Source organism: Antrostomus carolinensis, unplaced genomic scaffold (assembly GCF_000700745.2).
Source record: "Antrostomus carolinensis isolate BGI_N321 unplaced genomic scaffold, ASM70074v2 scaffold7904, whole genome shotgun sequence".
Taxonomy (NCBI): domain Eukaryota; kingdom Metazoa; phylum Chordata; class Aves; order Caprimulgiformes; family Caprimulgidae; genus Antrostomus; species Antrostomus carolinensis.
Genome location: NW_010308626.1, coordinates 28256 through 44351, shown reverse-complemented (window position 1 = coordinate 44351; position 16096 = coordinate 28256). Strand labels below are relative to the sequence as shown.

Sequence of the window (16096 nt, the reverse complement as noted above, 5' to 3'; positions counted from 1 at the left end):
TATTTTAGAACTAAGAACTTTAGGGAAAACTGTTAGAGTGTACACTAAAAATTACTGATGTTCCTTTAGCAGAAGACCTAGCTTGTTAAGCAGAACAATGCAGGATAAATTCTCCCCCCACACACACCTTTTAATTTTCTCTGCTGATAGAATTACTGGGTTTTCAGCATTGAGTTGAGATGAAAAACTACATTTAAATGTTTGCCCTGATAATGAACAGTGGCCCAAACAGTATTTCAGGTAAACTGAAGAATGTGTTTCTTGTGCAGTTATGTACTGATTTATTGGACATGATTTTTTTTTTAAATATGTTTTCAGAAAGAACATGGTGGGCAGGGGGGGTGTCAGGGTGACTTGGAGTAAAACTCATAGTAAAAATTTTAGGTTGTCTTGTGTTGACCCGCATGGTCAAATTCACATTCACAATTAATTCAACATTAATTCTTGTTCTTTGGCTCAAATTTATCACTTAAGCAGGACTTCAGTGTTATATTTGTGTGAAAGAGTATTTTATTTTAGTTATAATACTTCACGGTGTAACTTTTTTGTGTTGTAGTGTTCAGCTTGGACTGCAATAGACATCTCATTCTATTTCTTTGGAAAAAGTTGTTTTATCAGTGCAGGACAATTGTATGTAAATAATCTGAGCAGGTAACATTTCACACTTGCTCAGCCCTCTTTTAGTGTAGGACAGTAGAGAATCCTTCAGCATTTCAAAAGAACAGAAGAATTAAGGAATTCTTCTAAATTCATAAGAAATTACGGCAAAATTTATAAAACTTTAATCAGCGTGGCTAAAAATTCTAGAAGTAACTTGGATGGTTACTCTTTTTGCCTTCGTATTTGTCTTGGCTTTAAATGCGTATCATTTCCTGTAAAAGTTTGACTTAAACTCTTAGTTCATTCTGAAGAAGCAAAGCCTTTTGGGCTCTCAGACTTTTTCCCTGTTTGCAGATCCTTTAATGTATGTTTCAGACACAGTTTAGCTAATTCTCTTAGACCTTGTTTTCTCTTTAAAATAATTAAAGAATCTTTCCAGGTTCATTATTAGAGACTTCATATTTCTGTACAGTTTTTTTTTTCTAAATAAATAATATTTTTCTGATTTATTTGAATGGTTTCTCAGAGTGGCTTTTGTAATTAAGAATGGGATATTTTGTTCTTGTATGCATTTGTCACTGTTATATATGTTTTTGGAGGAGAAAGCAGAAATGAGGTAATGGCAGAAGCGTGTTAGAATTTCAGAGGCAGGGGGAAGGTCTCTTCTGGCTTTTCTGCATGCTCTCAGACAGGAAGAGCACTACAACATAAGTGCTAGAGCAAATGGTCACTGTCTACTGATATGTAATAACTTTGTTTTAAGTTATTAGTTATTACCCAGGACAATGGGTTTATTTTCCACGCATGCTCTCAGACAGGAAGAGCACTACAACAGTAAGTGCTAGAGCAAATGGTCACTGTCTACCAATATGTAATAACTTTGTTTTAAGTTATCAGTTATTACCCAAGACAATGGGTTTATTTTCCATGAATGAATCTAGCATGTAGAGTAACAGAAAAAAGGAATAGAAAAATAGCAGAGGAGCAGAAATACTCTCAAAGGTAAAGAAAATCTTTTTAGCTGGAGTATTTAATACATAGCAGGTTCTGTTGCTTTGTTGAGCAGTTGGACTGAGGTGTTAAAAGTTACAAACTTTCTGGCTTAATAAAAGCTAATTTCATGAGTTTTATGCTTCATATCCAGGCACTTAGCCTTTTGACATGCATTTTAGTTGCAATAACAAAAGTTGGAGTTGCTGAGAAGGTTTGTCTGAAACTGTCAGTTAACATCACCAGGCAGAATGAACTCAAAGGGCAATGGAATAGAGTTCAGCATGTAGGGGGCCCTGGTGATTGGAGTGCAGAAGAGGTGGAGCCTGGCTGATTTATTTTATTATTTTTTTATTTTTTTTACACTTGGTGTGGGGGCAGCACAGGCAGAGAGGATGGATTTAATGCAAACAGAACTCAAATGTTCAAAGTCCTCTCTCCTGTTGTCTGGGTTATCTCCCCCCCACACACACCTTTTAAGTTCTTATCATTGGACTGCTTGTGTCATAAGCCAGGATATCCCTGTCCAGGGCAATTTTGATCTAACTGGAAAGTAGAGAAAAGCAGGTAGTATTAAAGAAAAAAAAAGGAGAAAGATGACTCAAACTATATAAGCTTTTCCTCCTTCCTATCCTGATCCTTTGAGTGTATTGAATTTGTTATGTCTCACAATGTGTGAAATAAAGTCTCCCTTTTATAACATCAGTTTTCAAACAGCATAAGTAGTGGGATGCTCTTCTAGAGTCCTGTACCCCAGTGTCTTCAAAGTTTCTAACACTGTCACACATGATCCTGCTATTTTGGGGATTTTACTTTGTTTGTTTTCTCTTGTAAAGCAAGATGGTTAGAAGCCTGTGGAGCCTGCTATTTCTTTAGTCTCCTGACAGTATTGTGCTCCATTTTGTTCTTTGACTAATCTTTGATTGCAGTTGAAGGGGGAGCCTTAAAAAACAATAAAACAAGCTGATAATTAACACTAAAAAAACTGTAATTGTTCAGCATGGGGAAAGGTAATACCCAACCTTTCAGTTACATTTGTTTCTGCTCCCTCTTGCTTGCTGTCCGACACGCTACATTTTAAAAGCAGTAAACATGACCAAACTACAGCTCTGTGATTTATGTCTAGCTTAACAATTGTAACTCTTTAAAGGAATGTGCTGCTTTTGGCTGAAGTTGAGGAGCCAAGTTTTATGATCTTGTCCTTCAGTTTCTTCATGTGGCCTCCTGCTGGGTTTTAGCATGAAACTGCCAAACAAGTGATAATAGCAAAACTTCTTCATCTGGAGCTCCAGTACAGAATTTGACATGACAAGGTGACTGTACCTATGTATGTACTTCTCTGGTACTTCCTTTTTCTACTGTATACAAGAAATGTGAAGGAGAGAAGGACCAAGGAATAGTTGAGAGGCAAACATTTCATCTAGCAGACCTGGTGTCTGGGAAGAACTGCTTAACTGCATTTGCATACTCACTGTGTTATCCTGCAATCCCATAGCTCACTTTCCTGATTCTTTAGGTGTCCCTTACCACCTTCAGTCTGTTTTGCAATTGAACAGTAGGTTGTGAGGACTTTGCTGCCTTTTAGAGAACCTGCAGGAAATAAGGAGATACTGTCAGGCTATATTAGTGTGCCAATACTCCTACTCTTACATAGGCATCTCTGCTTTACTGGTGAAGAACCATAAGATTATTCTGTGATTTTTCCAAAATGTTCACAATGGAAACAAGATGTTCATGTCTTACTCTTGCCAGATGCCAGCTAGGGTGTCCACCACACCATTTAAAATTACTTTTGTGCAATGATAGTAATGCACAGAAATGCAAAATAAGCTTATTTAATCAGTCCTGTTTATGCTCCCCTTCCCCTGTCCTAAAGGGGCTACCTTGGGACTTAAGCCTGTTTTTGCAAGAGTCTCTTGTGTGTTCACAGTGTGTGCCTAGGGGTGGTATGGGAAAATGGATCAGCCCAGGCAGTCTGGTGGGTCTCATCATCTTCTACACACACAAAATCAAACCATCCCTGAGAGGTAGATCTCAAAGTAAATCTGATTTGGGAATAGCAAAGTGCTGAACTTGGAGGAAGTCTGGTAAATATTTGGAGAAAAGTTTCTTAGACAAAATAGCACCTGGATGTGAAAACACTTTTACATTAAATATGTACAGTAACTAGTCATGCAAAGTGTGCTGTTGTTGTGCAAATGAAAAAGTAACAGTGCTATTACAGTTTTAGTGATGCTTTTTTAAGTGTGTCTCTTGGAAACCTGCAGTAGCTGATGCACAGTTCAACCAAAGCCACCAAAATTCGGTACTGGATTTTGCCCTAGTCGTTAGGGAAGCTGAAGTAGTGTTCTTTTGTCCTCAAAACAAATTTTACCGAGAACGAGATTCCCTTTACAGCTACTCCTTTGTGTTATTGCAATATCTGGGTTCAGTCAATATAGAAGACAGTCTTACAAGCTTTATAGAGTATTTCAGCATAAATACTAAGCTTTAAGGAGACACATTTGATGGTACAAGTCTCTGAGCTTACAACATCAGCTTCTTGGCATCTTGTGCCTGTTTAATTGAAGAATAAACTTGAAGTAACTCCAGAAATGCTTCCACATGATTTCTTAGAGTATTGGTATTTAATTAGGTCTGTACCTGTAAGAGCCAAGTTTTACCTAGCAGTTTGTCCTGGACTATTTCATACAGGTTTTGAGCAGCGATGCAGAAAGCTGGACAGGAATGGGTTTGAGCAACTGTGTCCCAGCCTTGGCACAAGATCAGATGCACCATTCTTGGAAATCTCCCTAGAGAGAGATTCAGTAACTTTCCTAGACAAAGCCATTCAAAAGCTGAGGGTTTGTTTGGTTGGTTTTTTTTAATTTTAAAGATTCTATCTAATGCTTAATGTAGATTTCCTTAGCTAAAATTCCAGCCAATTATTACTGCCTTTGTTAATAGGCATTCATAAGACTAGAAATACCATGTGTCCTCTAATAAGGGATTATTTGTTCCTTACTAAGCTTGAACTGGATGAGTGATCCCTTGACTGTCTTACACTGAACCCAGATCACAGAAGAGTTCAGGTTGGAAGGCAGTTGTAGAGAATGTCTAGTCCAGCCCTGTGGCTCAGAGCAGGGTCAACCGCAGCAGGTTGCTCAGGACCATGGATGGAGACTACAATCTCTAGCCAAACTGTTCCAGCATTTGGCCACCTGCACAGAAAGGAGCCCTTTTTCTTAGCTTTAGATTTGAATTTCCTGTGTTTCAGTTGCTTCCCACTGCCTTTTGTCCTTTTACTGGGTAATTTTGCCAAGAAGCGTCTGGCTGTGTCGTCTTTCACCTGTCAAGTATTTATACACACACGATAACATTCCCTTCTGCACCTTGTCTTCCCCAGACTGAACACTCACAGCTTGCTCAGCCTCTCCTTGTATGACAAGAGCTCCAGTCCATTAATCATCTTCATTATCCTTCACTGTACTCGCTGTATATGCCTCTTTAACAGAGCCTTAACGTACCAAATCTAAAATGTGTGCAATTGTCCACCTAAATGAAGGACCTGTATTTTAAATGAAAAGCATTGGCAACTGGGTTTGACAGTCAATGTCTCCCAGTCGTGTTTTGAAGTAAACACCATCATAATCTTTCAATTGTCCAGTAAACAAATGTACTTTGATCTACTGAAAAGGCTGGATAGGAAGCTACCTTGTGTGACAAAAGTCCCGCTGCTTTGTGCTGTGGATCCAGCTGAATTTAAGATAGCTTCTGGTTTCTATTTTATTATAGAAAAATGAAGAAAAAACAAAACACGACACTACCATAGAAACATGTAGCCAGAGGGTATGACACGAGGGTAAGATTTGTCAAAGGATACATTTATGAAAGCATTGGTATCTTTGTTATTTCAGTCTTTGCAAGGTACAACAGGGTGCTTTGCTCTGCATATCTGTGGTTCTTCGCTCCAGAGGTAACACACGCACATATTCAAACAGCGTCCAGATGCTAGCTATTGTGGCAGCATGTCTCTAGCATGTTTCAGCTGTCTTAAAGTGTCTGGTGTCTATAACCCAGGGGTGGACAATGCCTGTATTCCAGACTTTCCTATTTGCGAGCTAGTTAATGCACTAACAGTATCCCTGCCCATACCATCACCTATCTAGACAGACTGTGGTATGTTCTACTTGTCCAGGAGAGAAAGCAGATTATTTCAGAATAAATGGCTTATTCCATGCAAACTACTAGACTTGGTGGAATACTTAAGGCCAAGGTGGTTTGGAATCTTTACATAAGTTCTGACAGGCTAGAGCCATAAAAGCAAATGACAGCTTGGATTCATGAACTTGTTTGCAGCATTGCTAACAAATGATGGATTAACAGCTTAAAGGGCTGGCTTGCATTCAGTGTAATTTAGTTTGTGCCTTTGATATCTGACTTCACCTTGATATCATATGATTTGTCAGTCACTTTGTGACTGAGTGATGTTTAGCTTGCAAATATTATGATCTTCCCTTACTGCCAGGCTTTTTGTTTGTTCTAGTGCTTTGCCAAGTTAAACCAGCTGAAAGTGTATTAAGATTTAGGTAGGTTAGAAGCTCTGAGGAGAGTTTTCAGATCTGCGCGTTCCAGAGATCACATCTAATGTGTTTTGCTTAAAAATGTTTTTTGAGGGATGCTAAAATGAGTATATTGCAATTGAGGTCTCTAGTGTGCCAGTTCAGATGGTTCAGGAGTAGCTACCTCTGTGCTTGCAGAGTGTGCTCGGGAGGTAGTAGCAGCAGTGCATGAAATCCCACCACAAGTAAAACAAAATTATTTTGGTAATGGGGTATAGAAATATTCCTAAATGATCCCCCTACAAAACATCTTTGAAATAAGCTTTTTTTACTGAGCATATTAAGAAGATGGTGTATTGATTGCATTTGTTTATTTAAACCATATGAGTGAAAATATAATTCAGAAGTCACTTTGATAATCAATATCACACTGTCTGAAGCACTTAATGGGAGTATAGTCTAGTGACCCAAGTGGCAGCAAACTTGTTGCAAGAAGTCAAGGTCAGTCAAGTGGTCGGTTTTATATGATCCAACAAGAAATAATTTATTTTTCATGTTTTTCTGAATATTTGCAAAAAATCTTCATGGTTTGTGAGTGTGTCTGTGCCCCCTCCTCCTGAACAACATATTTCTTTGTCCTTATCTGTAGTAACAATGAAGCAGAAGTGCACCATTGGTGAAGTTTTACTGGAAATGTATTTTCAGGTTTTAGAGTGTGCTTAATGTGAGCTGCTCAGGCCTTCTCTGCATATCATAAAGAAAGCAGAAAAGCTTAAATGAAAATGTTGCAAGCATCTATAAAGTCCACAAACAATATTTTACTTAAAAAAAAACCAAAACAGCAACCAACCAACCAAACAAAAACCAAACCACAACCTAACAAAGCCAGGTATTCTGCTTTGGCATTGAGTTGAGCAAGATGATCCTTTTCTGATCACTGAGATTACATAACTAGCTTAGAAGATAGGATTATTCATTTTACTTAGAGATTTTGCCAGAGGTTCTTATAAATAAATAAAAGTAGGCTCAAAACCTCTATTACATCATGTTCCCTTTTCAACTTGGCGAAGCGGCCGTTTTAACCTGCTAACTGAATCCAGACAGAAATGTTTCTGTCAGCTGGTCTGTAAATGATGATTCCTGTTCATGGGAATGTGTAAATGATAATGAGGAGGGGCTGGTGGCAGCTCCAGCAGTTTAGTTCTTGCTTCCTGTTTTATGTTTAACTTCTGTACTAGTTGTGATGCAGCAAGTGGTTGGAGATTGCTATGTGTGTATGTGCTCAGCCTTTGCCTGTGATCACTGGGTACAATATCGATATGTGTTTGCTGCACCACGGCCATTAACTGCATTCTTTGTAGGATGTTGAAGGCAATTCTGAAAGCATCCTAACAGTGGATTCTTTGATTTTATGCCTCATAAAAGAAAGAATAGCACTGGCTATAGAAACTGTTTCTGTTAAGACTCACGCAGCTGCTGCTTCACTTGTTTTTATTCCTGAGGACAAATGAAGTCTTCGGTTTCAGAGCTGTCATTTGTTTCGGGGCTAACATTAGGTTTTTTACAACATAATCAAATATAAAAAGCAGTTCTTTCTGCTTGTGATGCAGTGAAGATAAGAGAGAGGTCAGGATGGGTACCTTATGGGTACTTGTTTTATTTCCAGAGAAAAAAGTACTTTTAGCCACCACAGCCTCTGTTGAGGCTTCAGAGGGAGGAATGTGGCATGAAGCTTGTGTGAACTGGTAAGAGGCTAAAGCTTAAAGTACCTCATGATGGTGAAGCCAGTTATTCCAAGTATTCCCCATTCCACAGGGGTTGTGTTATATGAAAATATTTATCAGAATATCCAGGTAACTATAGAAGAAGGAACAGAGAGCAGAGTTTCATTACGCAACAGCTTTTTCTGATTCTTTTTTCTATTCTTTTGGAGGGGAGAGTGTGAGAATAATGAGTTGGAAACTAGGATTGGCTGAAGTAGTTTTTGAGTTTCCTAGTGCTAATTATTTGAGAGAAATAATTTAGTTTCAGGGTTGTTGCTTGCCATCTAATCCCCTTAAACCTGCTTTATTTTAACAGATTACCTCGCCAGCCATGGCCGTCTAAGTGAGTCTGAGGCCAGGCGCAAATTCTGGCAGATCCTGTCAGCGGTGGAGTATTGCCATGGTCGAAAGATTGTTCACCGTGACCTGAAGGCTGAAAATCTTTTGCTTGATAACAACATGAACATCAAAATAGCAGGTACTCAGAATGTAGATTATATCCAGTAACACCTGATTTTTATGAAGTCCGTTCCACTAATTCAGTTGCTGCTGCCCAAGATACGCTGCTGTGCTTAAGGTACAGAAAATCAGAGTGGTAATACATGTCATGGTTTTGTATTATGGATATCACAGCATATGTAGTTAAAATAATTCCTAGATTAGCTCTATTATACTCTCAGGAAAAATGCAATAATTTTTGGAGTTACAGTCATTTTTTGTGGGTGTCATAACACGTCTACAATGCTGCCAGATGTTCAGGTTACAGCAGAGTTAATCAAATAACTTCTTTCAACATTAGAAAAACTCAAAATGGAAGCTTATTGATTTTTTTTTTTCTTTTTGCATGCATGATTTCATTTTCATCATAAATTTAGACACAGCAGATGTTGCTAGCAATGGAAATAATTTTGTTGGTTGTCAGCTCATTACAATTCCATGAATCTTTCCATACTGACTTTAGCACAGTGACACTTGAAATGGGAAAGCTAGATAGATAGCATCCTGATTTGGAGGGCTGTTGAACTTTAGTCATCAATAATATGGGAGCAGGAAAGGAAGGCTAACTGCTGTAAGAAGCTGGTTTGTATAGGAGTAAGCTTGCTAGTTCTGAGAAGGAAGTGTGAATAGATAGCCCATCAGGCTAAGAAAGGTGAAGTGATAAAACATTTCAGAGTTGTAGATCATTGCTGGATTAATTTACCTTTGAATTTCCTCTCTGGCATCTCGGAAATGAATTAACTGAAAATGTATCTTGATCTCTAATGCTTTCTTTAAGGATAAAGTTGCAGAAACATGTTAAATATACCAGCAGCTGTCTAAAAGATGCACTCCTTTTTATCTGTGGAGTGTGAAGACAGTGTCCTTAAAGATTGTAAAGGAAAAGTTAACCCTGTTTAACTGGTTAGCATCTGTGTCATTAAGATTCACCCCTTTCTTTGCAATACTACAGCAAACATTGGGAAGAATAGACTATTAATTCTGGAGATTAATTCACCCACAGGAAAAAAGATTTTAAATCCTTTCAAGTCATCTTTATCAGATTGGGAAATCTTTTAAAATGAGCCAGGGACTTTTGAGATGAAAATTATTTATTGAGCAAGAATTTTATCCTCTTTAAATTTAGAGAAAAGGAACCCATAGTCATTGCTATAAAAAAAACCCAAACCAAAAACCAACATAGGTTATCTTTGCCTATGAAATGGGATTTTACTGATAAACCAAGAAGGATTTCTTATCGTTGTGCATATTAATGGAGTAGCTTTCCCAGATACTTGATATGTTTGTTGCTTTTGCATTGACCTTTAGTTTTGTCTGTACATTTAAAACATTCATTTCTTCATTCCTTTACCACCACCTTTCCACCTCTATCATCTTTTTCACATGGTTTAAGAGTTTACAGGAAAGTTAAGTTACAGATAAATTAAAATTGAGGAAAAGGAAAATACAGCTATGTGAGTTCCAGAACCATGATTTTCATACAGTGTTAGGCTACTGTTTATTATAAAATCTGAATATAAGGAGAGGTTTTTTGGCAGAAGGAACAGTGTGGAAAACAGATTCTCTGAAGCTAGAGAGGAAAGCCTATAAATCTGCTCTTTGGCATGTTCTCTGTATTTCATGGCTCTTTAGCATCTCAGAGTGGGAATTTTAAAGCAGGTTCATAAAAGCTGTAAAAATAGTTATTTAATGCTTTATATAAATTAATAGTAGAGTCTTTGCAGTAGTCTCTTTAATTTCATTTTATATTAAAGTGTTTACGGTTATCTTTTAATTTTCTCTACGCTCTATTGTGGGCTTTCGGATTAATGTTAAACTGTAAAAATATTAAAAGCTACCATCAGATGAAGTAAAAGCGTTTTGCAACTGTTGTAGCAGGAAGATGCAGTTCTGGTATAGGTTCTTACTTAGGGCATTTGATGCCTGAAGAAAGCTAAAAAACCAATTTGTGATGGAGATGATGTCTGGACTTCATAAAAAAGTGGCCCAAGTATAATAACAAAATAACACTGAGATTGAATTGGTGGTGATGTCTCAAAAGTAATAGAGCCACCCTCACTATTTGCTCACAGCAGTACCCTTTGTAGAGTATTTTTACTTTTCTTATTTGTGATTTCAAAGTGGAATTTATTTCTAGCATCTGGAGATTTATGACTGACATATAGTTGTATTTACCAGGACAATGTATGGCTTCAGTAGATACTATGTCTAAGGTCTGCAAGACACGTGGACCCCACTTACTACGAGTAACTGGACTAAATATAAATAGAAGGGAATTTTTGTGGTATTGTTCATCTATGTATGCTTTATTTCCTTGCCTTCTGATCTGCCACTCTTCTCCCCATTTTCACCACCACATTCCATCCCTTCTGATTTCTCTTCCTCCACATCACTGTTCTGCACTGTAGCTTGTCACGTTCAACCTGGCATAGTTTTTCAGAACTCCTCAGGGGCCTCCACTGCGCTGGAGTGGGGCCATATTCAGAGGTATTCCCTTCTTGGATGTCCTTAACAGTGCAGGGATGCAAGTTCCCTGCCTCCCTGAAGACTAAGTGCAAGCATGACACAGACTCACAAAAACACTTCAAAGGCACCTCAGGAGACCCATTAACTGAAGAAAGGTTAGAGACATGAACTATTCCGTTGCAGGGAATTTCAGTGCATCAGTTCTCCAGGGACTCAAATAAAAGCGTGGATAAATGGTAGTTACTAGATTCCATCAGCTGCTGCTGTCTCTTTCCTCCTCTTAGCTGCTCTTGTGCTCTACCTGTGTGTTACAGAAAGTTAATTACAGGTGGTCTGTATGTAAATGATCACATTAACTGGCAGGGATTCACACGGTCTGATTCTTCCATGTATCAAGCCTTATCAGATTGATAGCAATTCCTGTGTCAAGGTTTGGTGATAAAGTAGCTGGAGGACAGTTAGGACTGCTTGAAACTTTGTAGTGATTTGTGCTGAGTCACCTGTTTTATTTTTCTCTGTAAAGGAGAGACAATGAATTCCACACAATGGTTTACATGTGATTTTGGGGTTATCTGGTGCTGTGCACATCTCTTCAGAACAGTCTCTTCCAGTGGTTCATATTCTTCATGGTTCATTTACCAAACTCTGGAAGAACAAAGGATCGTGACTCTGATAGCTAGAATTACTCTCTAATTTGAATTAATCTAGCAATTGAAAATGAGCACAGTAACTGATGAATTATTGTGATAGAAAGCTCTGCAGTGTCAGTGTTTGCGTTGGGTCCCAGCACTACGCACAGGGCTGTCCCTTCCTGATCACTCCAAGCAGCTATGAAATCCACATAGATACTCATGGCCATTCCAGGCCCTTCCTAACTCCCCGTGGACCTCTTGATTCATTCTGATGCTTCTAGGACTTTTATTAAAGCTTTTACTATTAAGGAATACAGTATTTTTTAGCCAAATAGAGAAACATGCATGAAGTTACCTCTGTATTTCAGCCACCAGAAGACTAAACTAAGATTCAAAAATAAGTGTTCCTAAAACTGTGAGCTGATGAGACCGCCACCTTTTATGTTTAAACAAGGGGGCTGAACTGAAATTCAATAGTTTTCTGTTAATGCTGCTCTAAAAGGATGAGGATAGATCAATAGATAGAATTCAAAGGATCCTTTTTTTCAGTCTTAGTAACTGGATGAGAAACAGAGGATGCGTAAAGATCTTGAGGTGAGAGCTTTGATAGACTGTTATTTTCTAGAAGATACTAGGTAGCTGGGAGCAAAAGCCTCAAGCTTAAACTTTAGTATAAGTAACATAAAAGAAGGTATTAATCAGATAAAAAGTCCACTAAGAAGGTTGCGGCGGAAGAATGCCATCCCAGGCAGTCTCCATCAGGTGTGACATCGAATTTGTTTTTAGCCATTAGAAGGTAAGCAGTCTTTGTTCTTCTCAAAGTTATTGCCTGTAGATAGCTGGATTGTTCATGTACCCTTTGCCTTTTGCTGGTTTTTTAAGGGATCACAGGGACTGGATTTCAGTTACTGATCACTGATACGCTATGCTGTCATCAAATAAAACTCGCTCATTGTCTGTACAGTGAAACATCTGTGCATTGCTGAAAATTAAATACAGCTTTGAATTGTGGATGGAATACTTCCAGCCCCGTAAAACTGCCAGATTAAGATGCCTTATAGATGTCTGCAGAAATCATACCACCTTGATGGTAAAGCTACTGTGTTTGAACCAGATCAGGCAGGAGAGACTGTTATTTTGAAGTAGGTTGTAGCGCTGGTTTGTCTTGCTGGTGGACAGTAAAATATGCATTGACGTCAGAACGGGCTGATCAGCATTCAGTTCATTAAGTGGGTCAGGTTTGTTTCTAACACACTCATACCTTTCCTTGATCAGTACCTCTCTCCCCATTATCTCCCCTGCTCCTTTTACTATTACAACAAAAGATCCATGTGGCTCTACGAAGCCAGGCAGATTAAATTCCATTGGTAATTTTAGAAGAATGGATTAGTTACAGCTCTAGAGCTAGTCTCCCTTTTAAAGGATTTTTAGAGGTACAAATTAGAGACTACCTCATATTGCTAGATGCACAGCAGAAGTTGCAGTGGTTCTGGCAGGGAGCTTCCATTTCTCAAACTGCAAACGGGTCTGAAATCTTAGTCTGTTTCCATTTTTGACAAGAAAACAGATTCCATTTAAATGATGTACGTTCAAAAAAATTGTACCTTCTAAATTCAAGATTATTCTAAAGGGTGTAATGAGATTGAGAAACAAAATACCACAAATGTCGAGAGCCAGTATTTGCAGATTGCACAAACACAGAGTTTATTCAACTGAACACAATGCTGCAAATGATCATCTTTTTTTTTTAATGTGCAGATTCAGGCAAATGTTAAGAAGATAAAGATCACTCCATTATATAATCTCAGTCCTCTGGTAACAAGTCCAATTTCAGTCCTTTTAGAATTCTGTATCTGGCATATGTTTTTTTGAGGGCTGGCACATTCTTCCCTTAAACTTTAGTAATGTTCTTAAAATCTCTTTCTCTGGAATGAGAAATCTTAACAGTGTTCTTAGGTTAAAAACTATTACCTTTGATCCAGAATTACTATGATAGACTAGCAGCTGCAAAGCAGAAACAAGGTGGAGGGGGGAAAAGAGAGAATGAGAGACTAGTGATTGTCTTGTGCTTAATTGAATCCTGGCCATTCTAACACTCCACAAAGTAGGACAACTAAACTGACAGTGCAATAATTAAAAACTGAGGAAGCCCAATGGACCAAGCATCCAGTATCCTATCTAAATCCCTGACTTCTTCTTTGAAATGGTTTTCATGGATGCTATTAATTCATGAGTTCTTAAGAAACAGTTTAACATCATTTGAAGACACAAGTGTTGAAAGCATAATGGAAACAAAAAGAGGTAACCATAATAATTTATGTACCCTAACAAATAACGCTGATCTCTCTGCACAGGTAATTATTTTGTCCCAACAATAGAATATAATTGGATTTCTAAAGATAAGAGCAGATTGCTGAAATATGCAACACTGGTTTAAGTTCTTATGTTACATGAAAAAGTCCAGTATGAATTAGTAGGTATCTAGCTCTTCCTGTGCTTTGTATCATCAACGCGTGCTGTTTTTTCAGCAGAAATTCGTAACTGAAAGATACTGGTGTTCCTTGCCCATGAAAAAGGGTAGAAATTGGTTTTAGAACTCCAGATCAAAGACAGAACGAAGGGACCATTTTTCAGGTTTATTAAGACACATATTCCTAGACAAGGTGCACAGATTCATGAGGAATTCCATACTGGGTCAGATCCATCTAGCAGTGACAGGGAGCATATACCAGGCTATCCATTTTCTGCAGCCTATTCCCCTCGTGCTCATCCCTACCCCGAAACCCAAACAGCCAGTATTGTTGTATTAGCGCTTATACAGAGTATCTCCTTGGCTACTCCTTCTAGTATCAATGTATAGACCTTTCATTTGTGGATTTGCCTAATAAAACTTAATGGTCTATGGTGTCACAAGACCATCAGATGCAAGCCAGTTACTCCTGTTCCACCTGGTCAAGCACTATCTCGACGGCTTAAGTTCTGTATTTCTGTTGCTCAGATAAGGAGGAAAGGGAACAGCCTTGCAAGGATCCTGCTATTCAGTTCTAAGACGTCCTTGCTCTTGAGCTACTTTTGGTAACCATCAATAAAACTATTGTGTGTTACACAGTTAGGCATGCAAAGATAATAGTAAAAAAACCCAAAAATCCTAAATGCCACGTAAACCTGAAGCTTGTCTTACATTGCTCAGTCATACTTAAAGACACTCTTCTGTCTTCTGCTGCTCAGATTTGTTCATGTTTCTTTTTGAAGTGGCTTCCACGTGTTCACATTCGCCAAATTGCAAATTTAAACCCAGTCTGGATAGGCAAAGAGTTTCACTTTCTTAGGAACTTAAATCTTCTGTATTTCCAAGCAGGTCATGGTTAAAAATTTGCCGTGCTTACAAATATTCGAACATGTACTTGTGAATCTGATATAAAGATTTCTGAGGGTGGCACCCGAGTAAGATCTGCAGTTAAGAGATACAGATTAATATTTATCTGCAGTACTGAAAGGATGTTGCAAATCTGACAAATTCAAGATAAGTGAAGGGAGAGATCAGATTTAATGACACCTACACAGATGGCAAAACGCTTCTGAGATAAGAAATAGCTTCATGTCTCCTGAAGTATTGTCAAGGTTGCCAAGCCAATTATGTGTGAAGAAGGGTCTCCTCAAAGAGAATAAAAAATTCACGACAAAGGTCTAGCTCTGATAGGAAAAAGGCAGGTGACATACAACAGTTGGGGGATTTTTTTGGTAGAAGATTCTGTTGTTTCCCTCTCTGTTATTACAGCTGAAGCTGCCGTTGTTTCAGAACTGAAAGAGGATGTAAAAGGAAGGATAGCATGAATGTTACATTCAGTGTTTCCTATGTAGATCTGGAGTACGAGCTGGCCTTGGCCGCTTGTACCTCCAGAGTGTGGTGACATGACAGGATGCCATTGTGTAACCGTCCACGCGACTGTCAGGCATTCTGTGCACTTGCAGAGCATGACACTGTTAAGGATCTTGTGTGTGCTCTCACCTTCAAATAGTCTTTCTGGCACTGTAGCCATCTTACTGACAGGTTACAGTGGGACTCTTCCTTGATTATGGACAGGTCATAGAATCATAGAATGGTTTGGATTGGAAGGGACCTTAAAGATCATCCAGTTCCAATCCCCCTGCCAGCAGCAGGGACACCTTCCACTAGACCAGGTTGCTCAAAGCCTCATCCAGCCTGGCCTTCAACACTTCCAGGGAGGAGCAGCCACAGCTTCTCTGGCCAACCTGTTCCAGTGTCTCACCACCCTCACAGTGAAAAACTTCTTCCTAATATCTCATCTAAACCTCCCCTCTTTCAGTTTAAACCCATTTCCCCTTGTTTTGTCATTAACTGCTCTTATGAAAAGTCCTTCCCCAGCTTTCTTGTAGCCCCTTCAGGTACTGGGAGGCCTCTAAGATCTCCCCGGAGCCTTCTCTTCTCCAGGCTGAACAGCCACAACTCTTTCAGCCTGTCGCTGAAAGGTCCCACAAGTTCACCGCTAACCTTGGCCATGAGACTGGGTATCTGATTTTCTGACTTCGAGCTAATACAGTGGTCTTAGACTGATGCTGGAGATTTAACCTCTTGAGGGTTCTA

At 38.8% G+C, this 16096-nt stretch overlaps 1 protein-coding gene across 1 annotated transcript in view; it reads left to right on the top strand.

The window, feature by feature from the left end:
- The window catches only part of SIK2 (salt inducible kinase 2), a gene marked incomplete at its 5' end in the record, with an annotated part of 37100 nt that overhangs the window by 3481 nt on the left and 17523 nt on the right, over positions 1-16096 (top strand). The window contains one exon of the mRNA XM_010165830.2: positions 8211-8372. Within this exon, the coding sequence (XP_010164132.1) occupies positions 8211-8372 (162 nt within the window). The remainder of the gene's footprint in view (positions 1-8210; positions 8373-16096) is intronic.